The sequence below is a fragment of the Panthera onca genome, chromosome F1, assembly GCF_046562875.1.
Source record: "Panthera onca isolate mPanOnc1 chromosome F1, mPanOnc1 haplotype 2, whole genome shotgun sequence".
In the NCBI taxonomy this organism is placed as follows: Eukaryota; Metazoa; Chordata; class Mammalia; order Carnivora; family Felidae; genus Panthera; species Panthera onca.
In genome coordinates, this window is record NC_138355.1 from 19,879,026 (window position 1) to 19,898,890 (window position 19,865).

The 19,865-nt window shown below is 48.4% G+C and overlaps 1 protein-coding gene and 1 long non-coding RNA gene across 3 annotated transcripts in view; one reads left to right on the forward strand and one right to left on the reverse strand.

Annotated features, from left to right (window-relative positions):
• Nucleotides 1-19,865, forward strand: part of TNN (tenascin N) — a 55,316-nt gene that overhangs the window by 26,560 nt on the left and 8,891 nt on the right. The window contains exons 10-18 of one of the 2 annotated variants that reach the window (XM_078441325.2): nt 1,065-1,328; nt 1,985-2,248; nt 3,375-3,638; nt 6,579-6,842; nt 10,192-10,322; nt 11,366-11,498; nt 11,925-12,076; nt 18,022-18,118; nt 19,018-19,185. In XM_078441325.2, coding sequence (XP_078297451.2) covers nt 1,065-1,328; nt 1,985-2,248; nt 3,375-3,638; nt 6,579-6,842; nt 10,192-10,322; nt 11,366-11,498; nt 11,925-12,076; nt 18,022-18,118; nt 19,018-19,185 — 1,737 coding nt within the window. The remainder of the gene's footprint in view (nt 1-1,064; nt 1,329-1,984; nt 2,249-3,374; nt 3,639-6,578; nt 6,843-10,191; nt 10,323-11,365; nt 11,499-11,924; nt 12,077-18,021; nt 18,119-19,017; nt 19,186-19,865) is intronic. The other variant, XM_078441326.2, reaches the window with a different exon arrangement.
• LOC132686073 (uncharacterized) lies at nt 10,851-18,028 on the reverse strand. The gene is made up of 2 exons (XR_009613428.3): nt 17,733-18,028; nt 10,851-11,240 (listed from the first exon to the last, which is right to left on the reverse strand). It is a non-coding gene; the product is annotated as an uncharacterized LOC132686073 (long non-coding RNA).

Consider the following 19,865-nt stretch of genomic DNA (forward strand, 5'->3'; position numbering starts at 1 on the left):
TGCCCCCACTCCCCCTAGCCCTAGGACACTGTTAGTTTCTGTCTCTATAGAGACAGAAGGTCCTTATTCTGGACATTTCATATAAATGGATTCACACAGCATGTGGTCTTTCATGACTGGCTTTATTAACTACACATAATATTTTCAAATTTCATCCATGTTGGAGCATGTATGGGTACTTTATTTTCTTGCCAAGTAATATTCCATTGTATGGATGTAACACATTGTTTATCCATTTGTCACTTGATAAGCATTTGTGCTTTTTCCACTTTTTGGCTATCGTGAATAGGGTTATTATGAGCGTTTATGTACAACTTTTTGTGTGGACATATGCTTTCAATTCATTTGGGTATATACCTAGGAGTGGAATTGCTGGGTCATATGATAACTCTATGTTTCACTTTTTGAGGAATGGCCAAGTTATTCCCAGAATGGTGGCAGTATTTTATATACCCACCAGCAATGAATGAGGGTTATATTCTTCAATTGCTTCTCCTCAGAGGCATTTGGTGAGATGGGTAGAGCAGGAATCAATATCCCCGTTTTATAGTTAAGAAACCTCAAATACAAAGAAGTGAATGCTTTTTACAAGTCACAAAGTCAGCTGATGATTCATGGAGTCAGATTTGTGGCATATTCATTGCATATTATGGTACTTTTGTATCTATTTAGTAAGGCCCATATTTTACAAAGAAGGAACTGAGGTTCAGCTGGGGACAGCAGTGCTAGCTGTCCAGGGCCATGGCTGGCTGATGGCAGAGCTGGGCCTACATCCCCAGTCTGTTGGCTCTGCTCAGGGCTTTTCCTGTCCCTCTGCTCTGCATCTCTGGGCTGAAACTGCAAACGAGCTCTTCTGACTCTGGATACTCCTGCTCATTCCATTATCCTGTGCTGCCTTCTTGAGGATCCAAGAGCCTAGCTGTGGAGAGAAGTTCGGTCTTTGTGAAACACCTGAAAACTGACAGGACATGGGAAAACCACAAGACCAGGAAACTGCCTCCCTTCAAGCAACACGGTCTCCCTCTTCGGTGCTTGTTAATGGTGCGCTTTAACTTTCCTTTCAGACATTGACAGCCCAACAAACCTGGTGACCGACCGGGTGACGGAGAACACGGCCACCGTCTCCTGGGACCCGGTGCAGGCCGTCATCGACAGGTACATGGTGCGCTACACGTCCGCCGATGGAGACACCGGGGAGGTGCCGGTAGGGAAGGAGCAGAGCAGCACCGTGCTGACGGGCCTGAGGCCGGGCATGGAGTACACGGTCCAGGTGTGGGCCCAGAAGGGGGCCCGGGAGAGCAAGAAAGCCAACACCATGGCCCCAACAGGTAATAAGAAAAAGATCAATCAGACTTGAATTTTGAGCATGTGGATTTGAGTGTGCATGATACCCAAGAGGCGGCCTGAGATGAGAGACTTTGCAGAGAAAGTCACAGAGACCAAAAAGGACAGTGAGTCCTAGTAGTGACCTCAGTGAGGTGGTAATTGGTAGCTCTCTCTGCCTGGTCGCGGTGAGCTGCTCACGAAACCACTCAGTCTACAGGAAGGGAGAAACATGGTGGTGGCCATGTTTTCAGCGGACTCAGCAAAGATGTTTATAGGCTCTGATTGTTGCAATGCTTGTGATAATGCTTTTAGAATGATTGCCCGTGAAGCAGCCCATGATAAAATGATAAACTAGGTACCCCGAACGTCATGGCAGATGTTTAATGATTGTTGTGATGTGACATAATGTTGTTAAGAAGATGTCGTTCCTCATATATTTTAGGGAGCTAAAAGCCAAAAGAGTATGTTAAGCTTACGATGTGTAGTCTTTTGAAATTGGGAACTGGGGTTCCTTTCTCCCTTGACTCCCAGCAGATTCTGGATGGGAATACCATTGCCTTGTGCTAAGAGAGTTCTAGAAGATGAAATGAGAGTGGTGGGTGGTGGGTATCTCTTCCATGGCTTCAAAGCTTAGGCTTTCCAAATATCTTTTTTAAAGACATTGACAGCCCCCAAAACCTGGTGACCGACCGGGTGACAGAGAACACGGCCACCGTCTCCTGGGACCCGGTGCAGGCCGTCATCGACAGGTACCTGGTGCGCTACACGTCCGCCGATGGAGACACCGGGGAGGTGCCGGTGGGGAAGGAGCAGAGCAGCACCGTGCTGACGGGCCTGAGGCCGGGCGTGGAGTACACGGTCCAGGTGTGGGCCCAGAAGGGGGCCCGGGAGAGCAAGAAGGCGGATACCATGGCCCCGACAGGTAATGGAGCCTTGTTCTTTGAGAATGTAAGGCCTAAGCCTGTGGCTGGTCAAGAGTTGTTTTCCTGTTTGACCCTGGAAGAAACAATGACTTATAGAAGAGCAGAATAGTATCCTTTCATAAGAGACTGCACACACTGCCTCTCACGTCCCTTTAACTGGTTTCCTTACAAGTCAGTCCCCTGTGGCAGTTTCCAAAGTGCAGTTTTGCCGTGATTGGATGGTCGTGTCCAGCTGCTCCTGCTCTGAGTGCGTGGATATTTCACTGTGGACAGCATTAAGGGTCTGTCCTTGTGTTTTGAGTGGGAGGAGAAAATGAAAATCAAATGTTGTTAATATTATTAAATAATATGTTGATAACTCAACTTTATAAAATAGACTACCAGAGCAAGTTGATCTATGTGGTGTGCTTTAGTATGAATGAATCATGATAATCTGGTTTTGAGGATAAGGATAACTTATATGTTCTATTTTAATTTTATTGGGAAAGAGATGTTTGGCCGTATTTCTGTAGTGAGTTAACCAGCCAACCAGTGTTACAAGTGCATCTATGATGTGTAAAGCATATTAAAACTGGTCTTCATTTGGCTGATCCACTCAGCAATGTGTTTGAGCATTTACCATGTGCTGTGTTCTCTACAAGGCTGTGGCAACCCAGAGGAGATATGGTCGCTGCCCTCTTCCTCTAGGAGCCGACATTTGCATCTAGTTATTAGAATCATCTTGGATGAGATCAGAAGTCTCCATTGACATGATGCTAGAAACAAAATGATTATTGCTTGTGAGCATGGACGGTGTCCTCAACCGAACCCTGAACGCCACATAACACCATGCCTTGCACATAGTGGGAGTTTGATATACGCTTCCCAAATCAATAATGAGATTTGTTTTGTTACACTCTTGGTAAAGGTAATAGTGTAGATTTGCAGATTTTGGTTTACTGTGCTTTCTGCCTGAGGAGCCCAACTCTGTCTGGGGAGAGAAGACATACGTTAGTGAAGCAGTTAGAGTGTAGGTGACCGAAAGACCACGTAACATGAAAGGGCCTCACTCCAAGCAAAACGATGTGAGTTTCTGCACTCTGTGGCCTATAACTAGTGCACGTTGATGAGTACTTTTCCTTTTAGACATTGACAGCCCCCAAAACCTGGTGACCGACCGGGTGACGGAGAACACGGCCACCGTCTCCTGGGACCCGGTGCAGGCCGTCATCGACAGGTACATGGTGCGCTACACGTCCGCCGATGGAGACACCGGGGAGGTGCCGGTGGGGAAGGAGCAGAGCAGCACCGTGCTGACGGGCCTGAGGCCGGGCGTGGAGTACACGGTCCAGGTGTGGGCCCAGAAGGGGGCCCGGGAGAGCAAGAAGGCGGACACCATGGCCCCCACAGGTAACAGGAGGGAGGAGAACAGAAACTGGGGTCATCACTAGGGGTTGATGCTGCTGCTGAATTATGCCACTGCTGCCTTTTAGGTCTGTGACTCAGGGACTGTTTTAGGCAGGTTTGTTGGAAAAAAACCTCATTCCCGTACCAAAAAAAAAAAAAAAAAAAAAAATCAAAGCATAGTTATGGGGTACATATTGAACAGTCCTGTGAAGGTCTTAAAACTCTTTCCCCAGGCTTGTGTTTTAACAGCTCTGCTTCTCAGTGATAAAAAATTATAGAATGGCAAAAACAACATAAAATTCCGCAAAAGCACTGGATTAGAGAACTGTTTTGTGGCAAAGCTGTTTTCTGTGGGTTTGCCTTAATAGATGGTGCGTAGTTTAGAGGAATAAGTGTTTCCTTGGAGGTTGGGGCTCTGTGTTCATTTCGGCCTACGGCTAAGTTTTGGTGAGCGTTTTCCAAGGGCCAGGCCTGCGATCCAGTAGCAACAAAACAAATATGATTGCTGCTGTCTTGCAGTCCAGTGGGAAAGACAGACAATCAACAAGGAAACCAACTTGTAACTATAATTATGATAAGTTCTATGAAGGAGATGTACCTGGCGCAGGTATAAAGAATAGCAGGGTAGGGGTGTTTCTTAGATGGGATGGAACAAATCCTGGTTAAGATACATATAGACAGAAACATCCAAATAACATATCCTTAAACAAGAAAGAAGCTTACTCTTCTCTTGTGGAGTGGGCAGAGTAGAAGTGGCCCAGGGCTGATGAGGTAGCCCCATGGCACAGGAGACCCCGGCTCCTTTGGTATTGTGTTCTGTCATCCCTAGGGGGTTGCCTTTGTCTATGTGGTCATCTGTCCTCATTCCAGAAGTGGAAAGGGACCTGGGAAAGGGGAGGACATGACTGGAACACTGCACACATCCTTTAGTTCTTCTCGTGTTCCACTGGCCAGACCCAAGGCACGGTGCCAGACCTCACTACAGGAAAGGCTGGGAAACGGAGTCTTCAGCTGGGTGATCACGTGCCCACCTTACCCTTCGGTTAGACCGTCCTCTCCAATTCAGTAGCCCCTGGCTGCCTGTGGCAGCTTAAATTTTAATTAATTAAAAGCAACTAAATTATTTTCAAAGTTGGACTCACCACATTTCAGATGGTCCAGAGCCACGTTTCTAATGGCCACTGTATTGGACAGGGCAGAATACTTCCATCATTACAGAGAGATCCACTGGACAGTATGCTTACGGAAGAAGGGGAGGATGGGTATTGGAGAAAACTAGCCGTTTCTGGCCAAGGGAAGAGTGCACCTGACGGCCCTAAGCTGCAGCAGCTGAGATGGACACGGGACTGCAAGGGGGCTGGTGTTGCTGGAGTGCAGAGGGCGAGAGAGGAGGTGACGTGGGGCGGGTGGGAAGGAGGCAGGGTCACTCACATAGGACCCCACGTGCCTGAAGGAAGGTTACATTTGTTAGAAGAACAACACGATGTCATATTTGTTTAAAACAGTTTATTCAGGCCACAGTGAAGAGAATAAACAGAGGACGTGACAAGGGTAGCGTTAGGAGGGTTAATGAAGACTCTAGTGTAAAATCCGGGCAAGGGGTGGCGATGGCCATTGGGAGAGAGGAGAGGGGGTATCTGAGCACATATTTTGGAGTTGTAAATGGCAGTATTTGTTGATGGATGAGGTGTGGGGCAGGAAGAAAACGAATCAGGTAAGACCGGGGTTTCTGGCTTGAGCAACATGGAAGGTTGGGGCATCATTTTCGGAGAGGGGAGGCTCAGAGATAAATAGGCTCGTTGTGGGGGGGGGGATGTTAAGACTTTTAGACATTTAAGCTGGAGAAACTTGTGCGATTCCTTGGCTAATTGATTTATTCATCGATCCTACAAATATTGGTCGAGCGTCCAACACAGGCTAGGTGCTGTGCTGGGTATATGGTTGCGGATGCAAGCCAGGGGCTCGTGTATCAGGGAGCCGAGAGCATTGGTTGGCGTTCAGAGCCACGGACGTGGATGGGTTCGCTTAGGGAGAGGTGTAGAGAGGAAGACGGGACGGGGGCCTTGGTGCCCCACATTTCCAGGTTGCCGACAAAGGAGATGGAGAAGGGGTCGGGCAGTTAGGAGAAAACCAGAGGAGGGTGTAGTCACGCCAGTCAAGAGCCGAGAGCATTTTAAGACAGAGGGAGTGGATCAGCTCTGCCAAACGCCTCTGGGGGTGGCGAGCGTCCGTCGGATCTGGCAGTGCAGAGTCGGTGGTGACCTATACTAGTGGGGTTGGTGACGTGGTGTCAAAAAGTGCCAAACTTCACTGCTCGAGGAGTGGATGTGAGGGGCGGACTGATAGTGGAGGCATGCAGACTGCTCTCCCGAGAAGCCCGTGGGCTGAGGCGTGCAGAGGGGCGGGAGAGTGGGAGAGGCTGATGGTGCTGGAGAGAGGGCAGATGAAAAGGAGCAGAGTCCTTTAGAAGGCGGGAGGCTTCAAAGTTCAGAGCAGAGAGGGGTTTGTCTGCGTTTTAACACAGGGAAATGGCAGGATCTTGGGCGAGCCTTTTCATTCCTCTGGACCTCCATTCTCTTCCCCTTTTGTAAGAGACAAGAAGGTGGGAAGATCTGACCTCTCAGCTCTGAGACTCTGTAAAACAAAACCACCACATAATGTGGAGATAACAAGAAGAGGTTGTTCGAACAGCAGTTTGGGTGGCTTGTCTTGTTGTTCGGGAGACTTTTATTGTTATTTTTGTGGAAGCTAGAGAGAAAATTTCCATATTAATGTCCAGTGGTTTGTTTCCCTGGAAAATGGAAACCAGGGGCCTTTCACTCCTGGTTGCGATGGAATTGGATCATTATTAAAGGTAACTTGAATGGAGAGCTCCTAGAGACAGGGTCGGGAAGTAGGATGGTCTCCCTTGGCTCTAAAATGCAGCCTTTACTTTTTCAAAAGACATTGACAGCCCCCAAAACCTGGTGACCGACCGGGTGACAGAGAACACGGCCACTGTCTCCTGGGACCCGGTGCAGGCCGTCATCGACAGGTACATGGTGCGCTACACGTCCGCCGATGGAGACACCAGGGAGGTGCCGGTGGGGAAGGAGCAGAGCAGCACCGTGCTGACGGGCCTGAGGCCGGGCGTGGAGTACACGGTCCAGGTGTGGGCCCAGAAGGGGGCCCGGGAGAGCAAGAAGGCGGACACCACGGCCCTGACAGGTACTGTAAAGGCCTGGGACCAGGGACCCTGCACACCCATCAGAGCAGTCATCGTCTGTACCTAGGGGTGCAGAGGGGAGTAGGGAAGGCCGTTGTTTCACCTGAGGACATGCCTCAGAGTGGTTCCTTCTTTACCTTACGTGGATACGAGGGCTCTGATTGAGAAGAGTGTAGAGGACGGGTGCCTGGGTGGCTCAGTGGGTTAAGTGTCCCGACTCATGATTTAGGCTCAGGTCGTGATCTCGTGGTTCAGGAGTTCAAGCCACGTTGGGGCTCTGTGCTGGGAGTGCGGAGCCTGCTTGGGATTCTCTCCCTCTCTCTGTGCCTTCCTTCCACTGCTGTGCACTCTCTCTCTCTTTCAAAATAAATGAACTTCAAAAAAAAAAAAAAAAGAAGAGTGTAGAGGAGGCAGTGTGAAAGTGGAAGTGTGTGGCTTTTCCGGGTGGTTGTGCGGGGCCTCCGTCAGCTTGTCCTCCACCCTGCCCAGCTCCCAGGCTCTCCACCTGGATGTTAGAACCTGGCGGGCCTTGGGTCCAGTTTGGAGAAGAGGGAGGCAACGTAGCACTTCTGTGTCCATGTCCCGGATTGGGGGCAGTGGTGGAGTGTCTTTCTCCCTCGCTGTCCCTTTCCAGTTAGTGATCAGAGGGGCCTGGGCTGTTGTGTTTTGCGTGTGTGGTGGGGCCTCACAGGGACCGAGAGACTCCCTGTGCCCACCCTGACGTCCTCGGGTCTCTCTGGACATCTGGGCAAGGGCTGGCCATCCCCTTTGTGGCGGGGGACACCATGTGTGGCCACTGGAGTTAGAGGTGCCTTGAATTTCTTTATTAGTTACAATTAGCAGGATTTTTTAATTAAAAGAGTAAAGTATACTTACAGTAAAAAAAAAAAATTCAAACTATTCAAAGGAACACGTAGAAAGAAAAACTCTTGTACAGCCCAGACTCCTTAATAGTCAATGCTGTTCCCCAGAGGCAGCCAGTCCCTCCCTCCTTCCTTCTTTCCTTTTCCCTCCCTCCTTCCTTCTTTCCTTTTCCCTCCCTCCCTCTCTCCTCTCTCTGTCACCCTCGTTCCTTTCTCCCTCTGTTCCTTCATTATCTTCTCTTTGCTTCACTGTTCCCATTTAAAAAAAATTAATGTTTATTTTTGAGAGAGAGATAGACAAAGCATGAGTGGAAGAGGGGCAGAGAGAGAGAGAGAGAGGGAGAGAGAATCTGAAGCAGGCTCCAGGCTCTCAGCTGTCAGCACAGAGCCCGACACGGGGCTCGAACTCACGAGCCATGAGATCATGACCCGAGCTGAAGTTGGACACCTAACCCACTGAGCCGCCCAAGTGCCTCTCACTCTTCCCATTTTTAAAGACAATACCCTTATTGTGCCTTAGTGCCTTAGTGGCTCAGGGGGTTGAGTGTCCAACTCTTGATTTTGGCTCAGGTCATGATCCCAGCGTTGTGGGATCGAGAGCCCTGCTCCAGGCTCTGAGCTGACAGCACAGAGCCTGCTTTGGATTCTCTCTCTCCCTCTGCCCCTCCTGTGCTTGCATGCTCTCTCTCTCTTTCTCTCTCTTAAATAATAATTAAAAAAGACAACAATATTACCATCTTTGTACTTCACAGAAATGTGGAAGTAATTAAGACATCTCAAGTCCATAACCAGGGGATTGGTGGGCAGTCAAAGAAGTAGCAGAGGCCAGCTTAAGATATTTAAATAGTTAAGGTTTTGCTTTGATGTTTGGAAGCAGGAAATTTAGTTCTGTAGTGTGATGGAAAGAATAAAATCCATGCCAGATGTTACACTTAGAAAGTCAAACCGAGCTGATATTACAGAAACTCAAAATTTGTCAAAACATCCTAATTCAAAACAACAGCTGCCTGATTTCTATTAAAACATTGCAATTCCATTCTCGGCCGAAATGCTACTGAGGAGAAAATAGCCTGGAGACATCTTTTTTGGGAACTTCTAAATTAAAATCACCCTCTATGATGATTTTTCAAAATGGAAATTTTTCATTCAATATCTTATTTGGTTTAAAAAAACGAGCCATCTGACCAATTAATATGGTTTTGACTAGAATTCTTGCTGAGTTTTGGTTTCCCGGTCTCCAGAGTGTGTACTCCTCCCCCTCCCCTCCCTCCCCATCGCACGTTCAGAGCCACAAGGAAGGCTCTGCTTTTTCTCTGCCTCTTCTTCCCTCTCTCTCTTTCTCTCCTTTGCACAAGACCACCACCATCACGCCTTCCCCACGCTTTCTGTACAGGGTGTGCATCTAAGGCCATATGTTTAGTTAGGTAGGAAATAGAACTTTAAATCTCTATGCCAACTTAATGTTTGTCGCAAGCCCCCATTCTGCTGGTGGGTTGGTATCTCTGATTTAGGGGGCATGCTCCTTCTCCAGGGCTGTGTGTAAAGTCTTGGGTGGTTTCCCAGTGCCAGCTCTGTGGTCATCTTTCCAGGTAGGTGGTTGCCGGGACATGTGGTTTCTGTGCACAGGTTCCTCTCAGATCCGCACTCCAGGTCACTTCGGGAGCCCTGCCGTCACTGGGAATCTGCCTGCTGATCTGGATGATCTGGATTGTTCATACCCACCACTCTTGGAGAATCTGTGGGGAACCTGGGAGCATAGATGCACTGTCTCGGCCCTACCCACTCCCCTCTTCCTTAGTCCCCTTGTCCTCAGCGGGTGTGGAATGTGCTTTTATTAAAAAATTTTTTTTTTAATTTTTTTTTTAACGTTTATTTATTTTTGAGACAGAGAGAGACAGAGCATGAACGGGGGAGGGTCAGAGAGAGAGGGAGACACAGAATCTGAAACAGGCTCCAGGCTCTGAGCTGTCAGCACAGAGCCCGACGCGGGGCTCAAACTCACGGAGTGCAAGATCATGACCTGAGCCGAAGTCGGCTGCTCAACCGACTGAGCCACCCAGGCGCCCCTAAAAAATTTTTTTTTAAACATTTATTCCTTTTTGAGAGACACGGCGTGAGCAGGGGAAGGGCAGAGAGAGAGGGAGATACAGAGTCCGAAGCAGGTTCCAGGCTCCCAGCTGTCAGCACAGAGCCCAACGCGGGGCTCAAACTCACGGATCGCAAGATTGTGACCTGAGCTGAAGTCAGATGCTCAACCAACTGCGCCACCCAGGTGCCCCTGGAGTGTGCTTTTAGAAACCAAGGTCATAAGGGGCTGGTGGCAAGGAAGAGCAGAGACCATGCCTGCTGCTAGGGAGGAACTGCCTGGGAACTGCCTGCTGCCATGGGAAGGATAAGTTGGTAGAAAATATGTTAACGCATCAAAAATGATCTTGCCTCGGTTGCAGAAATACCGACTAATGATAATTACCTGACTTTCTGTATACAGACATCGACCCTCCCAAAAACCTTCGTCCATCTGCCGTTACACAGTCCGGGGGGGTGTTGACCTGGATGCCCCCCTCTGCTCAGATCGATGGCTACATTCTGACCTACCAACTCCCAGATGGCACCGTTAAGGTACTGGATACTTCTTGCTTTTTCTCTTGGTACCCATGCCCAGCCTCCAAATGAAGCAACTGACCCGGGCCCACCGGCTTGATTGCTGGTGTCATGGCCACTGGCTAAGAAATGAGTTGAGCCTCACTGATCATCTGCTGTGTTAGCGAAGCTGCTGCACACAGTTAGTTGTCTGCCGACATCGTACGTGTGGCCTCGTTTTAGAGGACTAACTTTTGTGTCTTCTCCTCGCTATCCATTGAGTATTTGCGGGCTGCACATCCGCCCCATGTTATTTTGTTCTGTTGTCTTTCTCAGGAAACGTTCGCTCCAAGGACAATTTGTCTGTTGTATCTATCATGGTATCTAACGTGCTTACAACCTGGCACGCAAGACGTGCTCATTAAATATTTATTGAATGGATTGATTAAACCTTATTTCAGGAGTTATCCCTCCCACCTGGAATCTGAAGGCCAGCAAGTTTTTGTAGCTTGTTCCAATGGAAAATTCTTCCTCTTTCTTGTTGGCAAGAGAGAAGGGACAAAGAGGGAAAGGAAGGGCACTTTGGTTTATTCATTATCTTAATGGTTGCTTATGACAGTGCTTCAAGGAAAGTTAGCCCTATGTCTGTAGAGGAAATAAGATAGGTTCAGAAGGACGTTTCCTGAAAGGCCAGCAATGGCCCTGGTGCACAGTTATCAGCAGTCACTTTTATCGCCCTTATTAGCTCCTCAGCCCAGCACCACTGGCCTTGGTGGCTGTAGTTGGTGTTCCAGCACGTACCTGGAGGCAGAGGGTCCCAGGAAACCTGGTGGGTGCTCCTCCAGGGCGGTCTGTGGTGCCAGTTCTGTGCTAGCACTCCAGCAGGGCTGAGTCTCCATGGTGCTGCCCCCCAGCAAAGCTGCTGGGACCCACCCATATTCTGGGCGCCACTAAGCCCTGAAAGAAACCAAACACTGTGCTCTCAGAGAGCTCCTGTCATTAGCACCGGGGAAAGCCGTTGACAGCTAGGGTGCTGGGGGTGACACACTGAGTGACTGTCTACTGTCTCCTTTGTTTGGTAGGAGGTACAGCTTGGAAGAGGGAACGAGAGACTTGAGTTGCAAGGCCTTGAGCAGGGCATCGCCTACCCAGTCTCCGTGGTTGCCTTTAAGGGTGATCGCCGGAGCAGGAGTGTATCTACCACCCTTTCCACAGGTAATGTTCTCTGAACGAGAATGTGTTAGAGGACAAGCATCGGACAGCCAAGAAAGCTGTCCAAGGAGGAGCGAGTGGACAGAGTGATGGATTTCTCTGGAAACGGGGCAATAGGGTTATGGGTTCAAACAAAATTGATCTCATGGTAGAAAGACTGAAGAGGGAAGCAGAACAGAATGTTATTTTGAGGGCATCAGGGTAGGAAGTGATGTAAACCTGACCTTATTTCTACTACATTTGAAGGGTTTGATGAGAGCAGGGTGAATGAGAAAAATAAGATATTTGCGAAGGGTCGGAAGAAGCAAAGTAGTAGAAGGTTATGAAATAATTTCTGAACAAAATAAATTATCTGGAAATAAGGGACCAGCCCCCCTACTTCTTCCTTGCCCTTCGCCTAACGACGCTATCTTTCTGCTTGACTCCCAGTTGGTGCCCGTTTTCCACATCCTTCCGACTGCAGTCAAGTTCAGCAGAACAGCAATGTCGCCAGTGGTCTATATACCATCTACCTGCATGGTGATGCCAGCCGGCCCCTGCAGGTGTACTGTGATATGGACACGGACGGAGGTGGCTGGATTGTGAGTCTTTATCCACGGGATGGAGGGGCTGAGTGGCTTGTTTTTGTTCTCCGATTCCCCTGCCCCGGGCTGTAAGGATAGAGCCTGAAGGGGGCGCCTGGGTGGCTCAGTCAGTGAAGCCTCCAACTGTTTGTTTGGTTTTTTTTTATTTATTTTTGAGACAGAGAGAGACAGAGCATGAATGGGGGAGGGTCAGAGAGAGGGAGACACAGAATCCGAAACAGGCTCCGGGCTCTAAGCTGTCAGCACAGACGCCCGATGCGGGGCTCGAACTCACAGACCGCGAGATCGTGACCTGAGCCGAAGTCGGCGCTCAACCGACTGAGCCACCCAGGCGCCCCTCAACTGTTTTTTTTTGTAATTTTTCCTAAATGTTTATTTATTTTTGAGAGAGAGAGAGAGAGAGAGAGTGAGAGCGAGCTGGGGAGGGGCAGAGAGAGAGGGAGAGACAATTCGAAGCAGGTTCCAGGCTCTGAACTGTCAGCACAGAACCCGATGTGGGGCTCAAACTCAGGAACTGTGAGATCATGGCCTGAACGGAAGTTGGACGCTTAATTGACTGAGCCACTCAGGTGCCCCTAGCCTCCGACTCTTGATTTCGGCTCAAGTCATGATCTCACGGTTGGTAAGTTCGAGGCTCACATCAGGCTCCACGCTGACAGAGTGGTCCGTGCTTGGGATTCTCTCTCTCTCTCTCTCTCTCTCTCTCTCTCTCTCTCTCTCTCCCTCTCCCTCTCTCTCCCTCTCCTTGGCCCTCCCCTCTCACTTTCTCTCTCAAAATACATTAATTAATTAAAAAAAAAAAAAAAAAAAAAAGAATAGAGCCTGAAGTACTTCATGGCCAGGATAGAGCAGGCTGAGTTAAACTAAGGTTAACGATTGTGGGGGCTCGTGGGTTTATCAGCATCTAATAATGCCCTCTATGTTTGTATAATCCTACATTTTACTCTCTTCAAAGCCCTCTCATAAACGAGACTCTCACACAAAATCTTTCAAGTAAGTGATAGCAGTTATTATTTCTAGTTTATAGATAGGTAAATTGAGGCCACAAGGAGAAGTATCTTGGCCCTTCATAAGAATTAATGACAAAAGTTGGGGCCAGATTTCAGGACTCCAGCCTTCCAGATCATTGGCCTTCCCTGTGGGTCCTCTAAGGCCATCCGCCATGGAAATGCATGACCTCCCTGGGCCTTGGGCCTCTGGATTGAAGCCCTTCGTCCAGGCTCTGCATCCTGCTGTGCAGGTCAGAAGTGAGGCCTTGGGGACTTTGCTTTGAAGGCTAAAGCCTGAAAGAGGGCAACTTGGCAACGTGCTGATGGTCCTTCTATGTGGAGGTTTATTCCCTCTGGCCGTTGTCTGCTCACACCACATGGCACCTACTTTGATTGCATCAGCCTGATCCAATTATGTGATGAGCTGTCTCTGAGGGTTTCGATCTGATCCTTCCTTCTCCCCCCACCCCCTTCTCCCAGTGCCTGAACAGCTAGAGGCTCTCACCACTCCAGACCAGCATGCGGCCTTAACCTGCTGTGCATCCGGAGCTCACTCTGGGAAGGAGAAAGCATGATCTCCTAGTGCTCAGACTATATTCATTTACACGTTCGCTCAGGGGCCTGGGAGACCAAAGACACTTGAGCAGCCACGGGTAAAATGATACCATCCGCTAAGCAGCAGTGAAGAAAACTTATTATCCGCACAGCTGCATCTGATGGCTGAAAGGCAGGAACTGGATTGGATGGGAGAAATTCCTGATTGATTTGTAAAAATAACCGAACACCTTGTAGCACGGGAGGGTTTTCTACCTGAGCAGAGCCATAGAGCTGTCCCTGCTGCTTTTCATCAGCACGGTTGTAAGCGTCGGGTCTCTTCAGGCTTGAAGCCACTATCCTGCGTCTGTGTCCATAACTGACCATTGGCAGAATGTTTGTGTTGTGTAGTGTGGCCTTTTTGAAAGCCAGCCTCCCATTGGGAAGGAGACGTTTGTCTAGGGCAACCTCTAGAAAGATACCTGCCGGTGTGTCCACCTGGGAATCCCCAAGATTTTTTCCAAAATTACTTATTGTGTGCCTATTGTGTGTCAAGCACTGTTTTATATACTCAAGAACCAGTAGTGAATCCCTGCTCTCAAGGAGCTTGCCTTCTGGGGCCTGCTCACGCCAAGGACCCTTACCAGGAAACTGAGGTCAATTCCAGAAGTAATAAAATCCCTCTATGTTCTAACCAATACCGGTCCTTCACCCCCTCCCAAGTCTTGTGTTCTGACCCAGACTCCTGAAGATAATACACGAATTGAGATTCTGTAGGGCCCTCTTCAAAGTGATCACAGTCCAGAAAACATGCGGAGTCCTGAGCACTTCTGCACCAAATCTTTTACTGGCGTTGTCCCTGATTTGGGGTTCAAGGATCTTTTGTCACTGAGAGATGACCTCAGTATGTGGCTCTTTTAAATTGAGCTCCTAAAATCCTTTTAAGGAAATTTTCCTCCATGGGGCAGCAGGAACTCCTTATGTTTAAGAGGCCTGAAGAACTCTACCCCGTGGTAGCTGATACCACAGGAGGCAGGCCAGGATGAAGACAATCCAGGAGCACTTAGGTGCCTCAGGTATTTCCATCTTTGTTCTCCATCTTGCAAGTCTTAAGGACTACATAAGAAGCCATTTCCATAGGCAATTAAAATGAGATTTTCATTTTTTTCTCCCAATTGAGTCAGGACGTTGAGTAAGTTCTAGAGTGCAGTGACAGTTCTGTCTTGAGACGTATTGCCCTGTGCTTCTTTGCTGAGTGGCTCTTGTTATCCCAGACAGTCCATCATCAGGTGTTTTCACCTCATAGAATGGGAATGGACTAGATTCTCTGGGAGTCCAGTCAGGCTGCCTGATAAAGATGTGCAAATGCTCATGGTGGGTCAGTTCATTTGGAATCTGACACAATAAAATGCAAACTAACATTTATTGAGATATAATAATAACTTGTATCAGTATGTGCCAGTCTCTGGCCTTCACACTTTCATGATTTATCATGATTAATGATCTTGCTACAGCCTCAGTTTAAGAGAATGACAAATGGGCTATTAACATCTTGATCTAATAGTTTAGAAAAGTGAGGCTTGTCAAGGTTCACTAAGTTGCCCAAGGACACAGCTAGTAAGGGCAGAGCTGGGTCTAAATGGCGATGGAGAGAGCATCAGAACCATTTTTTTTGGAGTTTTCCTCACTAAGCTGAAACATTATTAAATATATATGTATATATATTTACATTAGTAACATTATTTACATTATTAACATTATTAAACATATATGTATATACATATATATATCAGTGGGAAAAACCCCTATCATGCTTAGGTACTCTATTCATTGATTGGAGAATGCCTTTGTAATGCATCTCTCCTAGGAAGACAGAATCAAATTTGAGCCTGATCTTGTACCATAACTAATTATGTTAGTGGGAATGTAATTTGACCCAGTGTACAAGGAACCAAACATTGGTAACACTTCTGCCCTGGGATTCCACTGTCCATGGTATAGGAAGGGTCCCCGGGAAGGTATTGGAACAGGCACCATGCTAGGAAATGACCAGTTAGCTCCCCAGAATCTTAAGAAATGATTTTTGGAAAATAGACTCGGTAAAAGCTGGTATTTTCAAACGTTCTTATAAAAGATGAGATCAATGTTTTATCCTTGCATCAGCCATTACATAATAAGCTGATTATTATTTAATCTGGCTAATTGCTTTTCTGAACTTTCACATCCGTATAATGGCATCATATATACTCGCCCTGTATCTAGCCCTTAACAAAATGCTCAGTAAATGGTAGTTACACAAGTGGGTCAGTAAGTAAAGAAATGAAGGAAGCCAAGAGAGGAGTGACAGTCTCTAAAATAAGGACAAAAGGGGACAGGAACAACAGTGTTAATGCAGTATGTAATTATGGGCCCGATCGTTCCCTAAGTCCTGCTCAGCACCTGGGTATTGTTGTAGAATGTTTTTACACTTGCCATCTCATTGAGTTCTCCTAGCACCTGTGAGATAAACACTTCCTTCCCGCTTCTAACCCTGTTTGTCACCAAGCTGACCGACCGAGGCTCAGTGGTAGAGATGACTGACTCACCAGCCCCTGGCCAGGCAGTGGCCATGGTCTGCCTCAGAGCCCAGGGCTTTCCCGCCATTTGATGCCCTAGTTGAGGGCTTCCTGGGCCAGCAGAGGTGGGTTGGTGCTTCAGAAGGAGTTAAATGTGAGCTCCCATGAGGAGATTTCAGCACTGTTGCGGGACCCCTGTTCTGTTCTCCCTCCCTCCCAGAAAAAATGTAAAGAACACAGAAATATTAGGAGGTGTACCTTACCAAATTCAAAATAATTGTGTTTCACATCAAGGCACCCACTGTGAAGCATGGTGGAAAGGAGGGAGATGGGGTTATGTGTTGGGGCTTCTGTATTCAAATGACTACAGAGGAAAGTAGGTGGAGACAAAGATGCCATTCCAGCCTTCCAGAATTCCAGAATCATTTCTGAGGTTAGCTAGGATGGCGGTTAGCATGGCTGTCTTTCAAGGTCACGAGGAATGACATCAATTAGTATCACTTCTCGTAGCATATACAGGTGTGTTTAGCTTGTAGCTCCTTTTCAGGTTTACCTCATATAAACGAGTTCCGTTTACTCTGACAGGAACTGCCTTCCTTCCCCAAAGAGAGGAGTTTTTGAAGAGAAAGCAGCACATATTTTCATGAAATAGTACCCAAGTCTGTCTCCATTTTCTCACTTCCCACTCACTCTTCAGCCCACTCCATTTTGGCTTCTGCCCTTGTCTGTCTCCAGTGCAGCCTTTGCTAGAGTCACTCACGACTTCTGTCTCACTAAATTCTATGGACGTGTTCCTTAGGCCACGTGTCCCTTAACTGCTTACCTGCCGTTGACACTATCGGCCACACTTTTCTCTCTGTGGTCTTTGTGGTTCCATGCTTTCCTCATTGTCCTTCATGAACGTTCTCCTTAATGAACACACCCTTCTGCACCTGGCTGCTGTGTATTGGTGGTCCCCGAGTCTTGATTCTAGGCCCTTTTCTCTTTTTAGGTACCCGCTTTCTTCCCAGGTGATCTCATCCTCTCCAGTGGCTCCACTTTACGATCTGTGTCCCCGTGGCTTTCTGTATTCATTAGGATAGAGCAGGCCTTGCTGCAGTAAACACCACCACCAGATGCCAATGATTTGAGACATAAAAAGTTTCTTCCCATGTGTGCAATCTTCTGGGGGTTTGGCAGTCACTTCTAAGTGGTGACTCAGGGATTCAGGCTGATTCCAGCTCATGGCTCTGCTCTGTGGTCATGTGGCCTTCACCAAGGCCCCGTGACACACGGCAATGGAAGAGGGAGCATGGAGAGCCCTCCTGGCCTCCTGCACTCCCACTTACGGTCCTTTGGCTAGAATGAGTCACATGGCTCCAGCTTAACTGCAAGGGAGCCTGGAGAAGGAAGCTTCCCTGTGTTTCTGGGGAGAGGAAAGTGAAATGGATCTTGGTGGGCACTTAGCATCATCTGAGACACATGCTTACCTTTGTAAGTCTGGCCTAGATCTCTCTTCAGAACCCTAGTCCTTCACTCATCTGCCACTATGGCCTCCCCATTCGCCAGGGCACCTTGGGGGTGACCCTCACTTACCTTGTCCCAAGTGAGCTCGTGATGCACCCGCAGAACCTGTCTTCTCTCAGAGCCCCCATCTCCGCCAATAGCTGAGTGAACAGCCACTCAGTGCCGCAAGCCCAAACCACAAGAATCACTCCTGACTTCTCTTTCAGCTCCACTTTCAATCTGTCACCACATCCGTCAGTGTGACCTTCTCTCTGCTTCTGTCTGACCTCGGGGCAGCCCCAGTCCAAGCTGCTGCCCTCCTTCGCTCAGTGACATCTGTCCAAGTGCGTCAGAGTGAAAGGTCCATCTCCCTTTGCAGGTCTTCCAAAGGCGCAACACTGGACAGCTGGATTTCTTCAAGCGCTGGCGGACCTACGTGGAAGGCTTTGGGGACCCCATGAAGGAGTTCTGGCTTGGTATGAACTCTGAGATTCCGGAAGGGCTGTGCTGTGGAAGGGACATCTCCCTTCAAAAGCTGCTTGGGTGGCTTGTGAAGGCTCCCCACGTTCAGGAAGATGTCTCAGTGACAGGGACAGGATACCCTGAGGAACCTACCCACCAAGGTGTTGGTGGGGACATGTTGCTAGGAAGGTTCTCATGTGCTGGGATTGTGAGAGGGTGTGGCTGTCACAGGTGGTCTTTATGCTGTATCTGAGCTCCACAGGATCTGCCTGGAGCCTGCACATCTTAGAAACCATAGTAGAAAAATAGTTGACCGATTGGGATTCTGGGCTATTATTGGGAGGTCATACCAGTAGTCCCTGAAATTCTACTAGTAATGCCCATCATTATGGGGATTGTTTTTTCCCTTTCCCTTCTGCTCTTTTCTGGAGCAGATGCTTATAGAGAGTGAACTAGCCAAAAGCACCCACTGGGAAATGGAGAATGAAAAAATCATAATCTGGAGACCCAGTGTCAGGTAGAATAGATGATGATGTGGTTCTCTTGGTGCAAAATTCCTCCAGAGACCTTACGGTGGCATCTGATGCCCTCTTCTGCTTGGTGAGATAAGGGGATGATAAGTAGAAGTGCATCTACTTTAGAGAGAAGGAGTGAGGGGGCAGGTTCACCACGTGATTACCCTCCACTGCTCTTTCTCACAGGACGTGGTTTCCACACTCGTTAATATGGCTGTGCCAGAGAGATAATAGGATGAGAAAATGGGTCCCCCAAAAGAGATAGCGTGAGGAAGTGCCCATTAGCAGAGGTGGTGACGGCTAAGGTGACTTTTGGTGCCGAACATCTCAGCTGCTGGTAGGCGGGCACTTGCACACAAAGGTTGATTGGTTATTGGGATTGCCTGCTTTATTTTTAGGACTCGACCAGCTGCACAACCTCACCACTGGCACTGCCACCCGGTATGAGGTGAGAGTGGACCTACAGACAGCCAACGAGTCCGCCTATGCCGTGTATGATTTCTTCCAGGTGGCCTCCAGCAAGGAGCGGTACAAGCTCTCAGTCGGGAAATACAGAGGCACGGCCGGTAAGCAAACACATCTCCCCTCTGCCAGGGTCTCGGGCTCGAGCCCGTGGGTCTGAGGATCGGTTTGCCACCGGCCATGGATCTGGGGGATGTGATACTGCTCTGTGAAGGTGACTTGTCCTCATTGATCATTGATGATCGAGGCCCCTCAGGCATGATGACCCTACAGGGGGTGAGCAGTAAACAGGTATGTTAAAGCAATCCTTGACCATCTGAAAGTTGGGAATTTTGTACATTACACATTGATCCCCCCACCAGTAAAAACCCTCCTCTTACGCTCCTCTGGTTCAGGCTGCTGTGCATCGGCCAATGAACCCACATCCTGAGTGATCCATGGTGCCTGCCCACCTTGCACTGGGCTTCAGCGGTATGGCTGCTGTCCTTGCACAGAAGAATGTGTGTGTGTGTGTGTGTGTGTGTGTGTGTGTGTGTGTGTGTGTGTTATTTGAATATTTTGCAGTACTTTACCATAAGTAAAGAGAAAAATGACAGGGCTGATTCAAACAAGAAGAAGGAAGGTCTCATTAACCTCATAGAACTGTGACAACCCAGAAATTAGCAGTTCAGCCGAAAGCAGGGAATCTCTAACCTTGATTAGCTGCTCATTGGATGCAAGCCAGTCGATGGTGTGGTCGGTTGTGAAGGAAGAGAACAGCATAAGCAACATGACTGAAATACTG